The following is a 20144-nucleotide window of genomic DNA, read 5'->3' as shown; positions in this document are numbered from 1 at the left end:
CATATCAATTACAAAGTGTGCTCATTTCAATTACAAAGTGTGCTCATTTGAAATACACTCGCAAAATTATGTATTCGTTGGATATCATTGGGATTTCAGTTTGATATGACTGTTCGTGTTCGTGATTTTCCATAAAAGCGATGTTTGCCCAACAGAAGTAAAAGGGATTGTGCCAAAATCGAGAAAACTTCTCAGGACTGGGAATCAAAACTGCGTGGTATCCTAAAAAATGTAAACAAACGCCGCAAACTTGGAACAAAAAAGGTATATTTTTGTTATTACTCTTTTAGGGGTCTGTTACGGAATAATATTATAACGAGTCCTTTAAACTTATAAGAGATCAGATGCGTACAATTTCAATATTGTCTATCTATTTGATTTACACTTTGTTTTGGTTCTGTAATAACTTAATATATTGCAAATGTTTATCAATGATGGCTTTTGTGTTTATCCTGCAAAATTCTAGTTATTTCTAGCGGTATTTCCTTACAGAAAGTCTTAAGTCACGATTTTACATTACACAGCACGGATGAAAAATTTTTATGAAAATTCCCAAAATGATAAATTGCCATGCAGCGTTCTTGTACCAGGCCTTTTTGTCACAATAAGGTTTTATATCAATTACTGTAGATGAAGATAAACATGTTCTTCTTGTAACGCTTTAGAAAACAATTTATACGATATTTATCACCAACCCACATTAGAAAATATCTTATTTTGGAAACATGTTTCAATAAGGATAAAATGATAAATTTATTTTACGGAATGTCAGTTTTGTTTTCTGGCATTATTTAATGATTCACAAGTTTGCGTGGAATTCGGCCAAAACTATAGGTCGTTGGCAAACACATGAATAGAGCTGCATACCTTTAAATCTTTGAACGATCTAAAATATGACTTTACGAACTTAATCGAAAGAATGAATCAGGTTCTTTTACTTATTTAACTGTTTGTAATGAAGATGGTAATTAAATGAAACGGTTTTTTGTCATAATACATGTAGTTCAATGCAATTCAATTTATATTGAAATATAACGTGTTTATGAAAGATGTGAAATATTCGTAAACAATCAATGCATGGCCATGAGTTATTTGAAAATATTTTAGTATGAAAAATAGTTTAAATGCATTATTCAATGAAGTGCACTTAAAATAAGTGGAATAAAAGCATATGCACCAAAATACAATTTACAATTTAAAGATTCGATACATAGGTTTTTTTTTTAACAAATTGTTGTTTTCGGAAAAAATGAAAAGTAAAACTTAAATAATCGTTAACCACAGTAGAGAGCAGATAGACTTTCAGGAAACTGATAAAATATTAAAATTCACGGAAGTTGTTAAATTTGTGCCAAAATCGAGAAAACTTCTCAGGACTGGGAATCAAAACTGCGTGGTATCCTAAAAAATGTAAACAAACGCCGCAAACTTGGAACAAAAAAGGTATATTTTTGTTATTACTCTTTTAGGGGTCTGTTACGGAATAATATTATAACGAGTCCTTTAAACTTATAAGAGATCAGATGCGTACAATTTCAATATTGTCTATCTATTTGATTTACACTTTGTTTTGGTTCTGTAATAACTTAATATATTGCAAATGTTTATCAATGATGGCTTTTGTGTTTATCCTGCAAAATTCTAGTTATTTCTAGCGGTATTTCCTTACAGAAAGTCTTAAGTCACGATTTTACATTACACAGCACGGATGAAAATTTTTTATGAAAATTCCCAAAATGGTAAATTGCCATGCAGCGTTCTTGTACCAGGCCTTTTTGTCACAATAAGGTTTTATATCAATTACTGTAGATGAAGATAAACATGTTCTTCTTGTAACGCTTTAGAAAACAATTTATACGATATTTATCACCAACCCACATTAGAAAATATCTTATTTTGGAAACATGTTTCAATAAGGATAAAATGATAAATTTATTTTACGGAATGTCAGATTTGTTTTCTGGCATTATTTAATGATTCACAAGTTTGCGTGGAATTCGGCCAAAAACTATAGGTCGTTGGCAAACACATGAATAGAGCTGCATACCTTTAAATCTTTGAACGATCTAAAATATGACTTTACGAATTTAATCGAAAGAATAAATCAGGTTCTTTTACTTATTTAACTGTTTGTAATGAAGATGGTAATTAAATGAAACGGTTTTTTGTCATAATACATGTAGTTCAATGCAATTCACTTTATATTGAAATATAACGTGTTTATGAAAAATGTGAAATATTCGTAAACAATCAATGCATGGCCATGAGTTATTTGAAAATATTTTAGTATGAAAAATAGTTTAAATGCATTATTCAATGAAGTGCACTTAAAATAAGTGGAATAAAAGCATATGCACCAAAATACAATTTACAATTTAAAGATTCGATACATAGGGTTTTTGAAAAAACTGTTGTTTTCGGAAAAAATGGAAAGTAAAACTTACATAATCGTTTACCACAGTAGAGAGCAGATAGACTTTCAGGAAACTGATAAAATATTAAAATTCACGGAAGTTGTTAAATTTCTATCAAAATGATTTATTTCGTAACCATTTAACCTTGTTTAACGATAGGCTATCATTAGGCTGATCTAAAACTGGCTTTAATTTGTAAAGTTATTTTTCACGTTAACAAAATTAGATTCATAATATGTTAACAACAATATATATAAAAAATTATGAAATATCAATAACTTTAATCATAACGTTTTTAGTAACTATTCAACGACACGACATTCCATCAATGAGTTTCGTGTTTCCAAACACTTATTATTTATTCAACTAAATGAAATTGAAAAATTAACAAACAACTCTGCTTTGATATTTTTTATTGTTTTGTTAATGATGCAAACCTTAATTTTGAAAGGTCCTAAATTACAATATTCAAAACGCAAAACAAGAAATTCATTTATTTAAAGCTATTTTATTTCATCAGGAACACTATGTTTTATAGCATAAAAAGATTTCCATTTAGATCCAAATGTCTAAAAACATAAAATTTGAATTTCTTTCTAGTGCATTTTAGACTGAAAGATATGCAACAAATAGAGAGTAAACAAATGTTCTGAGTCTCTTGTCGGTACGATTCTTGGTCTTGTTTAACTAAAAGGCGTTTAAACGCATTTAAAATTGTATTAAAATACCTGTTATAGAACACAAAAGAGAAACAGAGAGGCCGAACGTTCCGTAACTCTTCACTAAAGATTTCGTTTTCAGACCTTTATCAAATGATGCGTACATCTCAAAAAACATATGTCAAGTTCCACCATGTCAAAACAACCTTACTGAAGTCCCTTTACATCATAAACAATATTTAAGTCTTTTTTCTTCCTTATATATGCGGGTTTAAATTTATACAAATGTTCTTTTCAGAATTATAGCATTATGTCCTGACAACTGAAAAACGACGACAGTATATTCTTCATTACCCATCATTTCATTTTAAAAATGAGAATTGTCCTAATGACAGTCATTATCTCTGTAACAATTCTCATCATATGTGACAGACGACATAGACTAAATACATCTTTGGAGAGAAATAAACTTGTACGCTTACTAAAAAGATAAAATGGCACGTATTCTCCGTTAAATGCTCACAGTTATCTGCTAGTTTACTACATTTAAAAGTAATCTTAAATGTCAAACTGACGAACTGTAAAAGAAAATTGTATTTAATTGAATATATTAATAGTTTCGCGGTTGTATAATAAGCACAGTCGTTACTTCTATTGATCATTGCTTCAAAGGAATGTTCACTTAAATACTGCTGCGAGAATATTTGTCTTTTAAGGTAAATGACTTTATTTTGTGACAAAACATAGCCTTTTTGGTTTCATGATAATAAACGAAATACTAAATGGCCTTTGACTAAAAAGACAGATTAATGTTTTTTTCTTTATCAAATATTTAAAGTATTTAATAGTTTCTTTAAGGGGATTTTTTAACTTTTATATTTAAAAACGACCAGGCTCACATAAATCCAACTGTTCCTGAAAAAAAATGTGTTTAAGAAAAAAAACATTGAATATTTTATGAAATTAATGTAAAAAGAATGAAACAATAATTGCAGGTTAATTCTGTAAATCGTTTTGTCCTAGAGGTTAAGACATAAATATCTTTTAATGGGCATCTTTATGTACTTCCTCCTTTCTAAAACGTTTGCTTTTCCCAATATATCTAACTGAAGTGATTTTGATATTTGACATTAAACGCATCCTTGTTTTATTAGCAGTTTTCAAGGATCAAAAGTATTTTTAAATGAATCTCATGTGCTATGACAAAAAGAACATATCTCTTCTCATTCCTGACAAGAAAATACATAGTATTACACTTTATCCATATGATTAAAGACTAGTATAAAATAAATAAATCTTTTGTTATAATGATGTTGTCACTGTCATTGATATACACAAATTTTTAAGACCCTGATGGATCAGATTTTGCGTTCAAAGTAGCAAGTATGTTATAACTAACATATGCTTCTAAATTGTTTAGTAAAACGTTTACAGTCCTTGATAAACAGTAGATAATCATCACAATGCCCTCCCATCTAGTAAATATATCATCAACTATTGCTGCTGTTGCCTGTTTTGGCAATTAGTACAATTAGGTATTAAGTATATCTTGTATGTAAGTCAAAATTCTACTTTGTTTACATTTGTTTAATTTATGACAAATAACTTCACATGCATCGCTACCTTCTTCTCGTGAAAATGATAAAACATGCTCTAACACCATTATTTAAATGTTATAAAACAATGTCTGCTATTTTTAAAGAAGAAATATTTAAAAAGAAGATTCCGAGGCATTATGACGTGCATTTAAAGACCACTAAAAATCAAAGATTGCTCAGGATTGTAGGGCTTATTTGATGTAGAACAAAAATGATACATTATACGCACTCCCCTCAACAAAAGGGTAATTTACCGTTCACAAAAGAAGAGAATAAAAGAAAGAAAAGAGAGAAAAAAAACAACAAAAAACAACAACAGCATATCATTGTTCCAAGGAATGTTGATATACAAGAATCATTCCTTGTTGATACAATTTATATTGTTATGCCTTTTAGAAACATTATATGACATTAGTTGACAGATGTGTCATTTGTGTCTGCAATGGTACATCGATGAAGCAACTTGTTTTAACATCCCCCCGAATGATAAAGGTCGTTGACTTCAAACCACTTGCCCCTTACCGCTGTTGGTTCGAATCCCGACATGAGAGGAAGCTATCCAGCTACTTTATGGAACGTCGGTAGTTCTACGCATCCCTACCCCTAAAAACAATGTAACAACATTCGTCAGCTAGGTAAAATTGTAAATTACTAAACAACGTTTACGATGCTAATAATGCACACACGTAAATCTCTTCAATATTTCCTCAATGTAACGAATTTAATATTTATTTTTTAGTGTTTTCATGTTTGAAAATGACATTAAATAAATATCTATTTGAGAGAAAACAAATGAAAGCAAATGCCACATTGATATCAAATAGAAATATATTTTTTGTATCATGTTAATTTCCGGTGATTATTAGATGTTGTTTTTATGATCTCGTTTTTATTCTTTTGAGGTTGAAATAAGAGCAATTTTCATCTGAAAACGGAATATATTACAATACCCAAATTGCAATAAGGAAGTGTATTGAAAAACCCTTAAACTATTGCGATGGCCTCATTAAATCATTCAGTCGTGATAATAGGAATTTTTCCTCTACTTGACTTTGACAAATACGGGAAAAATACAGCAATTATCTTGTTCTGAGCATTTTGTTTTTGGTGCAAACTGTATTCGATTTTCAGTTTTCACAGAAATTAATTGGGATGTGTATGAAAGCATTGTTGATGGATATGTCGTAAAAATGCTTATTTTTTAAAGCAAAATTGTTTTTCTTGCATATCAGACAGGAGTATCTACTATTTACACAAGTGCTAGGAAAAAACCTACATTAACCCCCTTGTAAGACAGGTCACGTGCTTTTAATGACGACTTTCTCGCCATCTTTTTATGAATGAATTGCGCACTTGGGAAGACGTCATTTTTCCATTATGAATGACATTGTAGATTCATACGTTACTATAGGAAAAATGAAAATTTTAGTTTTCGTAATTTCTTTCCTAAATATGTTAATATTTAATATTTAAGAACAAGATTCAAACACCCGCCGTCGTCGCTCTTGAGTAACTGTTTAGTCGAAACTCGGCAGTATCGTTATCGCCGAAAACAGTTACCTTCAAGCTTAATATTCCGGTCGGTACTTGTAGCCGATTAAAGATCCTGATAATATTCAAGGGTTCATACCTTCGTATTCGCTACTTCTTTCTGTTGTTTTATCCCCTCTGTTATAAACGTATAATAATCATTACATGTTTTTTCTTTGTTTTATAAATTAAACAAGACAATCTAATAAATAATTAATTTATTTATTAAAAAAGTAACTACAAAAACCTCGCTAAGGGTAACTACTGTAATATTGCTAAGGGAAACTGCAATAATCTCAAAATAATTACAAAATGCTCGCTTAAAGTAACTACAAAATTCTTGCTCTGTTTAACTCCAAAACTATCGCTAAAACTACAACAATCTCGCTTGAAGTACCTACAATAATCTCGCTCTATGCTACTACAATGATCTTGCTCAGAATAACTACAAATTAAAGATAATTCTGATAAGGACATAACGTCATTAGCCAAATGAAACAAAATTATATCAATTTGTCATTTTGCTATAACTTACAAGGTTATTGATTCAATTTAGGCATAAATATTATTTTTATTTACATTTCAACAATTTAATTAGCGATTCAAACCTTCATGGGCAAATATCGTGCAAAGCTTCGTGTAGACTGAAGTGTATTTAGCTCACACGTCATACCAATAATGTCAATTGTCCCATATTGCGTTTTGATAAAACATTGAATAAATTTAGATTACGATTTTTTATTCAAACTGTATTATTGTTATTAACTTTGATAATGTGTTGATTTAAGGGGAAATTGGTTTATAATAGTTTTCCGTCACAGCGTGGAAAATCGGTTGCATGAAAAATATAATGAAAAATATGACAAAGAAAAAGTCTTTTGCCAAGTTACATTTGCCTTAAATTTGATTAGCTTTTTTTTGATTGCATATAAACGGTTTATACTACTTACGGAGAAATAACTGATTGTGCTTTATTTATTTTAAACATGAAATAAATATTTCAATTTATATAAAACAAATTGTGACAATGTTGAACATATTGCAAAAATTTATTAAACATATTTTATCCACGCAAAATATTTTAAAATTTGTCTCATCAATCTATCGTTTTATCATTAAAATTGTATTACTTAAAACATGTAAAGTTTCTAATATTAAAACAAGATTAATGTTGTACCCACTCAAAGTATCATATGAAGTACTGTATTGTCCATATTTAGCCAAGACATTCGGAGCTTTGCATTTCCAATATCTCTGTGAGTAAGACGTCATTGTAACTAAAATGGAACCCTATAATGTGCCAGTAACATCAGTGGGAAGGAAAGGTTTTTTTGATAAAGCTTCGCAGTTGCGTTCATACTAAATAACAATCGTTCTGTGTACTAGAGAGTATTAAAAACGTCGACGAATCGGAATGCTATGTACTGTTAATTCTGTCGTGGCCACGGAAACATAGGTCTAAGTTCAGCGTAAAAATATAAAGTGTTTTATTCATATCGTTGTCGCGTATTTTGAAATACTCGAATAAATATTCTAGCAATTTCAAATCGTATTTGCTTAAATATTTCGTTATTATAATACTAAAACTGAAATCTATTAAATGAAAGAATTTTCAGTAGTACTGATATAAATTTGTATTAAACTTTGAGGAACAGAAACAAAACACAATGGAGGTACTGAATAACTTTTCGGTCGGAGTTGAATTTGTCTTAAGTAATTCCTCGAATTATACAAACACATCGCATACCGAATATGAATATCATGCACTCAGTGAACCACCCTTAGAAGAACTAATACCCGTATCAATAATATATGGAATAACGTTGGTTCTCGGCATGTTGGGAAATATATTAGTGATATTTTCAGTGACAAGGTACCAGCAGATGTTGACTGTAACGAACACGTTTCTCCTAAGTTTGGCATCTGCAGACCTTCTACTTGTTATAATATGTGTGCCGGTCAAGGTGAGTTTAAATCTAGTAAAAGCAATAATAAAAATATTTATTATTATGACAATAATAAAAACTTCATATTTTTCTGTTAAAATTGTCAGGGATTTTTTAAAATTAAATTTAATGTGTTTTTATTTTTAATGGAACACGTTTCCAAATTTGCATATCGAATATTTTTTTCATAATTTCGAAATTATCCTCTGTTTGTAAATAAAAAAACTTTTAATAAATTTGAAAATTTCACAATGTTTTGTATTATTTTAGCTATTTAGTGAAAACATTTTATATATAGCTATATAAGATAACAAATTGGCAAAGGATTATATCTAAATTTTGTTCCGCTTATACATTTTTTCAGTTAACCGATTCTCTGCAGAATGTTCATATCCTTTTTATTTATCTTATGTATATATTTTAATTTGTGTTAAAAATGACTTAATTTGATTAAACTGGTGACATATAGGCCCAATGGGCCGCCCTCATATGTTATGTTATTGGTATATGCTCATGCACATCTCACAATAATAACAATTATTTTATATAGACCAAATAACATGCACCAAAATATACGAGAATTTTGTAACTAAAACTTTTTATGACATAAGCATCATCTTTTAGCTCTAAAACAATATTTACATTATTTGCGGCGACTTTGGGTCTTTATACACGTAACGTTATATTACAAAATATCACAGCATTGATTTGCCAGTCAAGTATCTGTTTTGAAAATTATTAAACTTGTATTTTGAAATCAGTTTCGTCATTTACATGCCGGTTTATATTCTTAACATTTAAATCATGGAATTAAAGCAATGTTTTAGGCTTCTCTCCTTTTTTCATCATTTTTTTTTCCAAAGTAATAAATACAAGTTATATTTATTTTTATAAATTGTGATGTATAAAATTACAATATTTAAAACATATATTATTAATGTTAGGTAAAGTAAAATTATAGTCAACAAAATTTATTAAAATACATATATATTTATAATGATACGGAATAGATAAGTTTAATATCAAAATTAATTTTATTATGCCGCTCTCGCATATATTTTTATATAATTACGGGAATGTTTGAAAAAAGGAGACATATCAAGCATGTGATTTTGAAATATTCTTATTAATTCAGGCCAAGCTTCAATAACATTGATACCATGAAGGTGCATTCAAGCGCAAGTTAAAATCATACCGAAGCAAGACATATTCAATGAAAGAAAAGATAAAAACTTTTGAGTTGTTAGTATGATAAAGGAAACATTAAACAATTTGTAAATTATTTAACGTTTATCATTCGTATAGGAATTGTAAAAAATGTTTATAATACAATATATATATTAAAAATATTCCATAGAGGTTAATCATTAAAAACAGACTAGAATTAAACTAGTATTACATAAAATTATTAAATAATATCAGTCTGCTTAATGCTTGAAATATATTTTTTGCCTAGACGGGTTTAATGTTACATTTGTTCAGTCTAAGGTAAATACCGCTCTGTAGAATAACATTTAAAGATTCTTATTAATTGCGAGATTACCGTAATTCTTATTTATTTAAGGTTCTAGAGCTAATATCTCAGCATACGATTATATTTCTTAAGTTGCACACAAAACCATTGATACATTGCTAAAGCATTCCCCATCATATTGTATTAATTGTAAAACAAAATATGCAGGTACCACATATTTTGAGTTTAAACGAGAATTAAGAACTCTCAGTGGAGTCATTTTATGAGTAACGTCATACATATTGATCTTGTCAATATTATATTCACTTTTCTTTCTTAATTTTAAAATAAAAATTTAAACGAACACTGTTCTTTTGACATGTGTTTTAGATATCACTTTTACTGTCAAACAAGAATGATTTACATGATAATTTTTTGATCTAGTCAATATCATTTACGCATTTTTTATCTTCATGAAATATGGCATACGGCTAGTCATGGCAAAGTTCCATTTAAATCATTTCTTACCTTATCTATTGAATATGATATTTTAAGTTAATTGAGTACATCTTCACATTTCATACAATACTAGACGCAAGTATTTAACTGAAATTATAAGCTAAAGCTCTTAGGAATACTTAATATTCAACACATTTGTTTTAAATTGCATTTGTCTACGAAATTGTTATAATTAAATGTCTGGGAGTATAAAATTTGTCCTATTCTGACAATATAAGAATATTATCAGGCCGTTCATCAGACTTAATTGACATCATAATTGTCAATTCTTAAAATGATAAATAGAAATTATGTAAATCACGCTTTTCCTTTGAAGGAATTATTGCACAATTAACACATTCTTGCAAGAGTAAGCTAGTTCAAAGATGTAACACTTGAATTGTGAACATTCACATGACTTCATTCTTGTCGTAGTTTTGTTACAACATGTTCATGACATTCTGTAAAAGTCATATGGCGTCTTGCCTATTGTACTGGTGGAGGTGCCTCGTTTTGTAATATATCAGGCTCGAAAGAGCAACTAAATAGAACCACGGAGATATCGTTTCGAATCTAATTTATTTGGCTGGATTTGATCCCTCAGCGGCGATGGGGAAAAAAAGCGGCGAAACAAGTTTGTATAAGATAGAAAATGTCCCCATGTAGAGAGAGGGTCGTTTTGATCTTCTTGATTGTAAATTATAGTAAAATGATGCTCACAAAATTTTATGTAAAGACCATGTAAATAGAAGTTAAACAAGCTTACATTTTTGTCTTGTTGTTTGGTATCGAATTAAAAGGTAAATAAATAATTTCAGTACAAGGTATTTAGTTACTGTTTTACGCCAAGAATTGTTTAAATTGATAACAAAGTTTACATGTACGGTTAGAAATACTTTTTTGAAACATATCAGTAATTATACATGAATATTTAAAATTACTACTTAATTGCAATATAAATATATTTTTTAATGATGCATCCACTATATTTGTTTTAAAAAAAACATCTGATATTTTTGTTTGACAATGTATCTTGGTACAAGTCAAAACTATATTCCAGATATGTTATTTTCTGTTCTGATTAATGATAATGTGAAAGACCATGGAATCGAAAAGTTTGACGTTAATTGATTGGACTAAGGTTGCACTTGAAGCCTATGATTGTATGTCTCACTGACACTGCTTAATTGTGTGGGTTTTATATTAAAGCACTGCCAACGCTACAATATACTGTTGAACTTTTACCATAAAATTTATAATATAAGGCGGGAATACAAATTTAACTTATTTGCTTCTTCTAAATACTTTTAAAATTAAAATTATTTCAACAGAGAAGACGCTATTCATAAGTATAATTTTTATATTTGATATTTGAATATAAAACATTTGATATTTGAATATCAAACATTAAATTTAAAATCTGCCGCTAAATGATAAATAAAAAGACTGTAACGGAATGGTATTTGTTCAAATCGTAACATAAAATTGCTTAAGCCCATTTCCGGTCATAGGTTGTGTAAAGGGAATGAGTAGATTAAAAATTTATACCTCAGTAATATGGTAGAAAAACAGTTTGTTAATAAGTAAATTGGTGATTTTATCCTATGTTTAGAATAACCAAAAAACTTCATATAAATAATATTGCAGGCTTATTTGAATAGATCAAATCTAAATAAAACCGGCCTATGACAACATTTTGCAATAAATGGTCTTTCTCTACCAGTAAAAATTAAATACTATCGTCTGACTTTGGTTTATCATTGACACAACTCAACAAACAAACCAAAAATGACCAATAACTGTCAATAATTGTGTGAACTGATTGTGTGAATTGCTTTGAAATTTATATTTCATGACTTGATTATTGTTCCTGGAAAAAAGATAACTTTATTAACGACGTATCATCAGAAACTGACAAGTAATTCATCATTTTTTATTCTTTGAATTGGTTGTATGACATTGTTTTTATTCCTGTTTCCACTGTAGGAGTTTTGTTCTTGTCAAAGTCATTCTATCAATTGACAGGTCTACATACAAGGTCACAATTGAGCATTTCTGTTCATTCTCATCTGATTTGTTTGAGAAAAATACGTGCTATACATTCTAATAAGAATACTGGCATGCGAGCAGTTCCCGTACAGAAGCAGTACCCGTATTTTTCATTTAAACGCTTGATTTTTACTTGCATTCTTCAAAAATTCATTTCAAATCAAGCAGATACATAAACGAGACAAAATCTAAGTGTCAGTTCGGCAGTTCGTATATAAACTCTCATTTTAAATCACTTTCACCTATTCGTCGTCAAAACGTGACCTTGTTTTCTCTGGGGGATTCCGTCTTTGCGCGCATGCGCAAAAATACTTACACGTGAGGCTTGTTAAAGGGTTTTCCACCAGTACCATCTGTTTACAATTAAGTAGGCAATGTGATGTAAACTTGTTTAATTATCAGAATGTTGACCAATTTTACTATATATAATAATTTTATGGCTTTGATGCGTAAAATATCATGCATACAAGCATGCTATTGCATGTAAATGCGTTGGGGTAACGGTACCGGGTAATTGATACCCGCATTTAGTCTACGCTCTATTTCCTGAATTACATCTATTTATCTCTTAGATAATGGTCTGTTCAACAATTGTAAATGAAAAATAGGTCCGATATAATAAAATTGTATAATTATAATGGGTTAGATTTTATGTACGGGAACTACTTCTCTTCATACAAAATAATGGATAATTTCGGTACCCCATATGAGGCCTCATAACTAAGGGTTGTTCTATGTTTAGAACATGATGGAATTTCCATGATTTGTGTGACGAGCTGAATATTGATGTGTAACAGTCAAATTTTGGTGAGTGAGCGTAATAAAAAATAATGTTTAAGTAACTATGATTTTTGTACGGGAACTGCTCGCATGCCAGTACATTGAACTTTGAGCTGTTAAAGTACATTTGAAATCTCTTGTAGGCACCTGATGAAAAACAATAATATAAATGAAGGCCAAACGTTATCTGTAATCAAAAGGATTAAAGTGTTTCTTAATGTAAAGTAAACATTTTGATAATAGTGACAAATTGCACATACAAATAACATTTTCTTAAAAGTCAAAATTTCATTGAAACTGACAGCTCATGTAGCATTTCAGGAAGTACAACTATCATCTAAGAAAGTTACACAAAGACAAGCAATGTGATTGTTTTTCTAATGTTTGATATGTTTAAGACAAACCTGATATATATTTTTTTATTCAAAACATATTCATATACTATTAAGTATTTGATAATAAGATGTTTTATATTTATATATCCAATCAATACTGTTTTTGCTATACAACTATGTTTTGTTTTGTTTTGCAGTTTGCTGCATTTTTCTCATACGTGTGGCGCTTTGGAGAATTCCTCTGTAAAACGGTGCACTATGTTCAGAATGTATCTACCATTTGTTCCGTGGCAACCCTCACTTTTATGAGTTTAGAAAGGTACAAATTATTTATAGATATTGTTGATATTTTTCCCTTTCATGACTTTATAATTTAAAAAGACACGTAAAAAAAGTTAAAAATAATTTATAAATCTACTATGATACTGACCTTTGTATTTAATTGTATATAAAATTGTAAACGTGAATTAAGTTAACGTGCATGCAATTTACTTATCTTTAATTCAACTTAAAAATCATGTGTAATGACCCGCTTATAAACGTAATTAAAATAGTTTAATGGATTTTTCAATATTCAAAGATATTCCATTAATGTCATATTGTCTTTTTGTCATCTGCTTAACACGTGTTAATTAATTGTGTCTTTTTATTTTAGGTATTATGCGATTGTTCACCCTATGAAGGCTAAATATTCGTGTACGGTTGGCAAAGCACGGCGGGCTTGCATTTTTCTGTGGGTGCTTTCATTTATATTGGCTCTGCCAATCTTGATTGGAAGGGTAACGAAGTTTCTTTGACTTTTCAGAATAAGTAATACATAATATCTCGTTTGTATACACAAAGAACCAATATAGATTGGACGCCTGCAGTCATTTGGTTAGAGTCATTGACTCCGAATCACTTGTCCGTGGTTGTCTTTTGATAATAAGTAGTGTGAAAATAACCAAGTTAGCGAGCGGAACGCCGTCGGCGCTACGAAACGTCATTGGTTCTACTCAGGCGACCACTCGTGTCTGACATAATGCACGGAGGGGTATAAAATGTCTTTAAGTCCCAGTACAGACTATTTGACCTTTACAATGTTGGTTAGTTACTATACAAAACAGCCAAACAAACAGAAAATAAACCATGATATTAAATTCATGCAAAACTTTATTCAAGCACATCAACATTATCATTTTCAGGTACACATCACTGTTGGGCTATACAGGAAGGCAACTTGGTGTATAAAGGAATGGAAGAATCCGACTTACAGCATCTTATATGAAATATACATGTTTTGTATTATTCTCGCATTCCCTGTTCTAATAATGAGTTTTGCATACATCAGAATATGTCAGGAATTGTGGTTTATGTCACAGCACAGATCTATCATGAGGAACGACTCGTAAGTATTTCCCATATTACCTTTATGTAAATTCCTACAAAATTGTCATAACAGTTTAAAAAAGCGATAGATAAAATTATTCAGCGTAAGTGTAAACTTTTCAATATTAATTGAATTATCCAAAAGATTTTTTTTTCTTTAATTGCATTGTATGTTTTAATATCACCTTTAATCTCAAAGCAAGGTTATGCAATATGCCGTTATATGCATTATTATAAAATATGATAAAATATAACAGAATATGGATTGCTCTCACATGCTTATTAAGATTTGTGTTTTGTTTTTTGCATTTTCTCATTATAAAAACATGTTTATAATTATACATTCATTAATATGTATAAAAGTTGAATTAAATGGAAACGTTCCAAACCAAACGTGTTAGGCTTAGGGAAACTCTATGTATGCAAACATTTGTAGTGAGGCAGATGCTTTATGAAAACTCTACATTGATAAACAACCAACGATAAAAGATTGACTGGGTCGCGATCTTTAGCTTGCAACTTACTTCTGTCCTACGTTCATAAATAGACCTGACTAAGTCAAACAAAGTTTTCAGTTTTACTACTGTTGCCTATGGGTAAAACATAAATAAGACTGTCCCACTCTTTTTTATAAAATGAAAGTTACAGGTACATTCCGACAGATAATTACACACATTTCGCAAGGCCTAGTGAGTTATTTATCGTTCATGTGAAGTAAATTATAAAATTGAAAGGAATAATGAGAAAATGTTAACTTTTATTTACTTTCACCAGTGCACTCTATATCTACCCATTGATGGGCATAATGTCATTTTAATTTCTATTTCATCGTTGACAGAAAGAGCCATAAAAAGAGAGTTTATAAAATAGCATATACCTTAACGTAAAAATCTATGTTTCTATTTCATTTTGCAATTGAACATCGGTGCAAAAAGGTTCATTCATAAGCTTCGTATATCATTTTACTGTATTAAAGCAAGTGATAAGTAATTTACCAGGAACGAAATACTTAGCATAGTTAATCTTGACTAAATCTTGAATAAAGAAAAAAAATGCGATCACGCAAAGCAATCAACGAGCGTGATAAAACCAATAAAAGCGTAGTTTGTCTTTTCGAAAAGTGATATTGACACATTTTATTTCATATTTTTACATAAGGGTCGTTGACTTTAAAGCACTTGCCGGTCGACACCCGCCAATGATAATCTCATGAAACAAATTAGTAATATACAATGTAGTTGTTAATTGGTGTTGTTTTTTTATGTCATGCAAGAAAGCTTTCTATGTACATTATGGAACGTTTGTGGTTGTACTCAAGTGCTCATTTGTGCCTGTAATAATACATTAACGGAGGGGCACATGAGGACACCCTTTACCAGTAAAGCTAGAAAATTGCCATATGACATCTCTTATGTTGAAGCTACCTAATACCCAACAGAAATGTGTATAAATCCATTAAAGTACATATTGCAGTTTAAATATTCAGTAGAATAGAATTCAAAATGCAAAACTCCATGTCCTAAATATGAATGTGACAATAAAAGATGATAATCTCATGAAACAAATTAGTAATATAGTTGTTAATTAATGTTATCAACTTTAATTCACTTTTGAACATTCTGAAATTATTTGTACAAAAACATGCATATATAAAAAAACATTAATGAACTTTAAAATTAATTTGGCGCAATCGCTCACTACATTCGCATTACAATATTACAATAAATGCAACTTATAATTGTCTATTTCAGAAGACTGTCCTGTATATCAAAAATAAGCAATTCCAAAAGTCAGCAAGTGACAGCATTGAAAGTCAAGTTTGTTGATGATGACAATACTAAAAGACAGGTACGTGGCATGGAATTACTAGTTGTTAAATTTAAAGATATACGATGCTCATCCTTGCGTAAAAATATAAGAAATTCATTGAAATCTACGAAATTCTTAGCAAATATGTCTAATTTAAATAGAATAATGAATAAACAATGTCTTGGAAGCTGCGTCCCCTTTTACAAATCAAGTAAAGTTGGTCTATTATTAAACAAAAAACTGCCATTTTTTTAATTACGCTATATATTCATATTGTTACCACCTATAGTATGTAGAATTTCAAACATAGCATAGCTACATGGTAAGAAATCAAAAAACATGTTAATTTTATATTTATAAAGAGACTGTGTAGCAATTACCAATATTTATAATATCAAATTTGAGCGTAGTAAATTTTTAAACATTCTAATATTCTACATACACAAAAGTCATATAATGTTGTATTACATCTTAAAATAACAGATAAAGCAGGCGGCGTTTAAGAGACATAAATATCAATTTAATTCATATCAAGTTATATTTAATATTAATTACATCTTTAAACTTCTCAGGTCTTACTTTTCAAGTAAAATCGATGAAAAAAAAATAAATTTCAACAATACTTAAGTCTATAGAAATTAGTTATAGTCAATGGTTAATAAAGTGGTTCTAATCTATTTTTGTTTCTAATAAGTTGGAAAAAAACACTTGTTGCAACGTTGTACTATTTTTTATTAATTGAGTAATTTGTCATTTGTTATTATTCATCTCATTTATTTTTTCAGGTGATTAAAATGCTGGTCGCAATTATTCTCATATTTGTCATCTGCTGGGCACCTATTACTGTAAATAACCTCCTGGTTGCCTTCAAAATACTTCCAGGACTTCATATTGGATCAGTGAAATATATGAGAGAAGCATTCCATATCATGTCGTACGCTAACAGTTGTGTAAATCCTATTGTTTATGGTTTCATGTCAAAGAACTTCAGACAGACCTTTGTAAAATCACTTTGCGGTTGTCTACGTGGGAAGGAATACATTCGACGGCAGGTGTTTAAAAGTCAGACAGAGGTTTCTTACATGACGGAAGATGCATACCCCGCTCGGTGGACTACTCAGGAACAAAAGGGAATGTTATCAAATCAATCAACAATCGATGAGGACTTTATAGACATTGATGATAACAAAGAATGCTCAGAAAACGTTTTAAGCACAGGAATGTGAGCATACACGTTGTAAATACCCGTTAAAGTATATATTTTGTAGACTAAATGGACATACGTACTATATGAACCGTCAGAGAATCACTTAATATAGAATCAGCACCAATAAGTAAATTACTGTATCATTTTTGTTTATCACGTTACATTGCAAAACGTAACTGTTTCAGCTTCAACGATATACGTTAAAAAGTTTTAAACACATCTGCAGATGTTTCTGAATTCAAAATTTCACCATTTTCTTGTTAAATGTTGAATTCTGCTTAAGCCGGTGCTAGGGGGCGTGGACGGTAACTTGCACTTTCCAGTACCATCCATGATCAATCAAACCGAGCCTGCAACATTTTCTATTTTGTTGTGTTGGACTTTCTCTAGGTATTCTGTTTTTCTCTATTTTAAGTAGTTTATATAAATAATACTATAATAATGTATTTAGTATTAATTGAAACCTTCATTAAAACACTCTTGCTTGTTTAAGTTATTTTCGGTTTCACGTATTTTTCTGATTCGGCAATTAATCGAGAAAATATTGTAAGTCGACAATGCACAAAATAATGACATGTTTAATTTGTCATTGCCAACACATTGCAGCAGCATGAACTCAAGCAAAAGTCATCACTTGATAATTTTTAATTAAATAAGTGTATTGTTAAAGATATGAAGATAACCTTGTGCATTTAAGACTTGTGAAAAAATGTTTGTTAATTGGATTAAGATTAAATGATCATTGTCATGGTGTTTGCCCCTTGTATATTTGTTCATCATATCGCCCTTTGGAATAAATTGTGTAAAGGAATTAATTGTTCTTGTTATGAATTCAATTAATACGTAGTTTTCAATTTGAATTTAAATATAGAGCAATTATATGGTTTATTGTCTGAACTGTATAGCTCAATAAAAATATATATTTATTACATTTCTTTATTTTCTCTAAAAAGGATAGAACTTGATACCATAGCATCCCCTCATTTCAATAAATATAGAATATTTTATTCTAAAATATAAAATACTTTCACGTTGGTTGATTGACTAAATATTTTTATCATTTTTTAATAAATCTATTTTTAGTGTGGGTGGTAGTAGGTGGGCAGCGTTATGTGCTTTTTTGTTTTGGTTTTTATTCTCATATTTGTGAGTTTTGGTGTTTGGTAGTAAAGAATAAGTCATATCATGTTGATTATAAAGTCACATTGTTGAACCAAACATCCGTACATTATACATGCAGTTCAATCTTTTAAGTAAGCCTATTGTGCGATCATTTGCAGTTTTAAAAAATCACTTTTTAACAAGCAGTTGTACATAAAATCTGTCATTTGCCTGATTAATAATTACTAAGCCTGTTGCAGCATTTTAGTTAAAAAAGTCACTACATAATTTTAATTTTAATTATTGATATTGATAATAATTAGAAGAGGAGAAGCACCAAGAGCAATTGGACATACTATTAAACGATAATTGCAGAATAATTTTGATTGTGTGTCCATTGATGATACGGAATGAAGGATACAATATCGCTCGCACATCCTATCACCAGCTTAAGATGTATTTAATATTCAACAATTCAAAATAATGTAATCTAGGGATCACAAGGAACATAAATATACATGATCACTGGGAACTTCATATAGCTAGGGGGAAGCAAAATATCCCTTTAATCCGATGAACAAACAGCAGACTTGAATTCATGATTTCTTAAATCAAACAGTTTATGTACTTTTTACCATGTTCTAAAAGATTCATTCTATTTTATCACATTCTATTTTTGTTCAATAGAAGAAGTATCTTATATGTATTTGGTTGCTTTGGTATCAGACAAATTACAGCAAAAATAAGACGTGTCAAGATAACTTTCAAAAGAGACGCTTATTTCTTATCTCCACTCTGGGTAATATTTTCATTAATTAAAAAAAATTCCTAGTTTATTACGTAACGTGATAGCTAACATTTGATAAAAGTATCTGATTTCCCAACGGGTTTAAGATTGACATATTAATTTTATTGTCTGTCAAATTCAGTAACTGAAATTAGCTTTTAAAAGTATTACACTCAATCCGATTAGATAATTCTAAGGAAGAATTTTTTAATAGAATTGGATAATGCTTGAATTAGACAATGATATAATAAACATGCGTGTACGTGTGTGTGTGTGTGTGTGTGTGCGCGTGCGTGCGTGCGTGCGTGCGTGCGTGCGTGCGTGCGTGTGTGTGTATGTGTGTGTGTGTGTGTGCTCCCCAAGTAAATGAATGCGTGTGCCCTAAACGAGATCGGAGGTAATGAAGCCTGCATATCACAGACAAGACGTCAAAAGACATATATAAAAAGCAGGCAACATATCCTAAGGGTGTTTATACAGTATTTAAGTAGGCAACATATCCTGAGGGTGATTATACAGTATTCAAGTAGGCAACATATCCTGAGGGTGATTATACAGTATTCAAGTAGGCAACATATCCTGAGGGTGTTTATACAGTATTCAAGTAGGC

The 20144-nt window shown here is 29.9% G+C and overlaps 1 protein-coding gene across 1 annotated transcript; it reads left to right on the top strand.

Moving 5' to 3' along the window:
* Nucleotides 1-7529: 7529 nt before the first annotated feature.
* On the top strand, nt 7530-17934 carry LOC132738817 (QRFP-like peptide receptor). The gene is made up of 6 exons (XM_060726420.1): nt 7530-8165; nt 13460-13581; nt 13918-14041; nt 14447-14649; nt 16382-16478; nt 17225-17934. The coding sequence occupies exons 1-6, from the start codon at nt 7869-7871 to the stop codon at nt 17663-17665; spliced, it is 1284 nt and encodes a 427-aa protein (XP_060582403.1). The 5' UTR covers nt 7530-7868; the 3' UTR covers nt 17666-17934.
* Nucleotides 17935-20144: the final 2210 nt, after the last annotated feature.

This window comes from Ruditapes philippinarum, unplaced genomic scaffold (assembly GCF_026571515.1).
Source record: "Ruditapes philippinarum isolate M1 unplaced genomic scaffold, ASM2657151v2 ctg2412_1_1_1_1, whole genome shotgun sequence".
Lineage (NCBI taxonomy): Eukaryota > Metazoa > Mollusca > Bivalvia > Venerida > Veneridae > Ruditapes > Ruditapes philippinarum.
Note: the sequence above shows the minus strand (reverse complement) of the source record. Positions and strands in the feature narration are given on the sequence as shown.

What these genes read in the sequence shown, in the direction of transcription:
- LOC132738817 (XM_060726420.1), top strand. Translation starts at nt 7,869, where the DNA reads ATGGAGGTACTGAATAACTTTTCGGTCGGAGTTGAATTTGTCTTAAGT. An exon ending in ACTTTTATGAGTTTAGAAAG is followed by an intron (nt 13,582 to 13,917) that starts GTACAAATTATT and finishes TTTTTATTTTAG; the next exon opens with GTATTATGCGATTGTTCACC. An exon ending in TGCCAATCTTGATTGGAAGG is followed by an intron (nt 14,042 to 14,446) that starts GTAACGAAGTTT and finishes TATCATTTTCAG; the next exon opens with GTACACATCACTGTTGGGCT.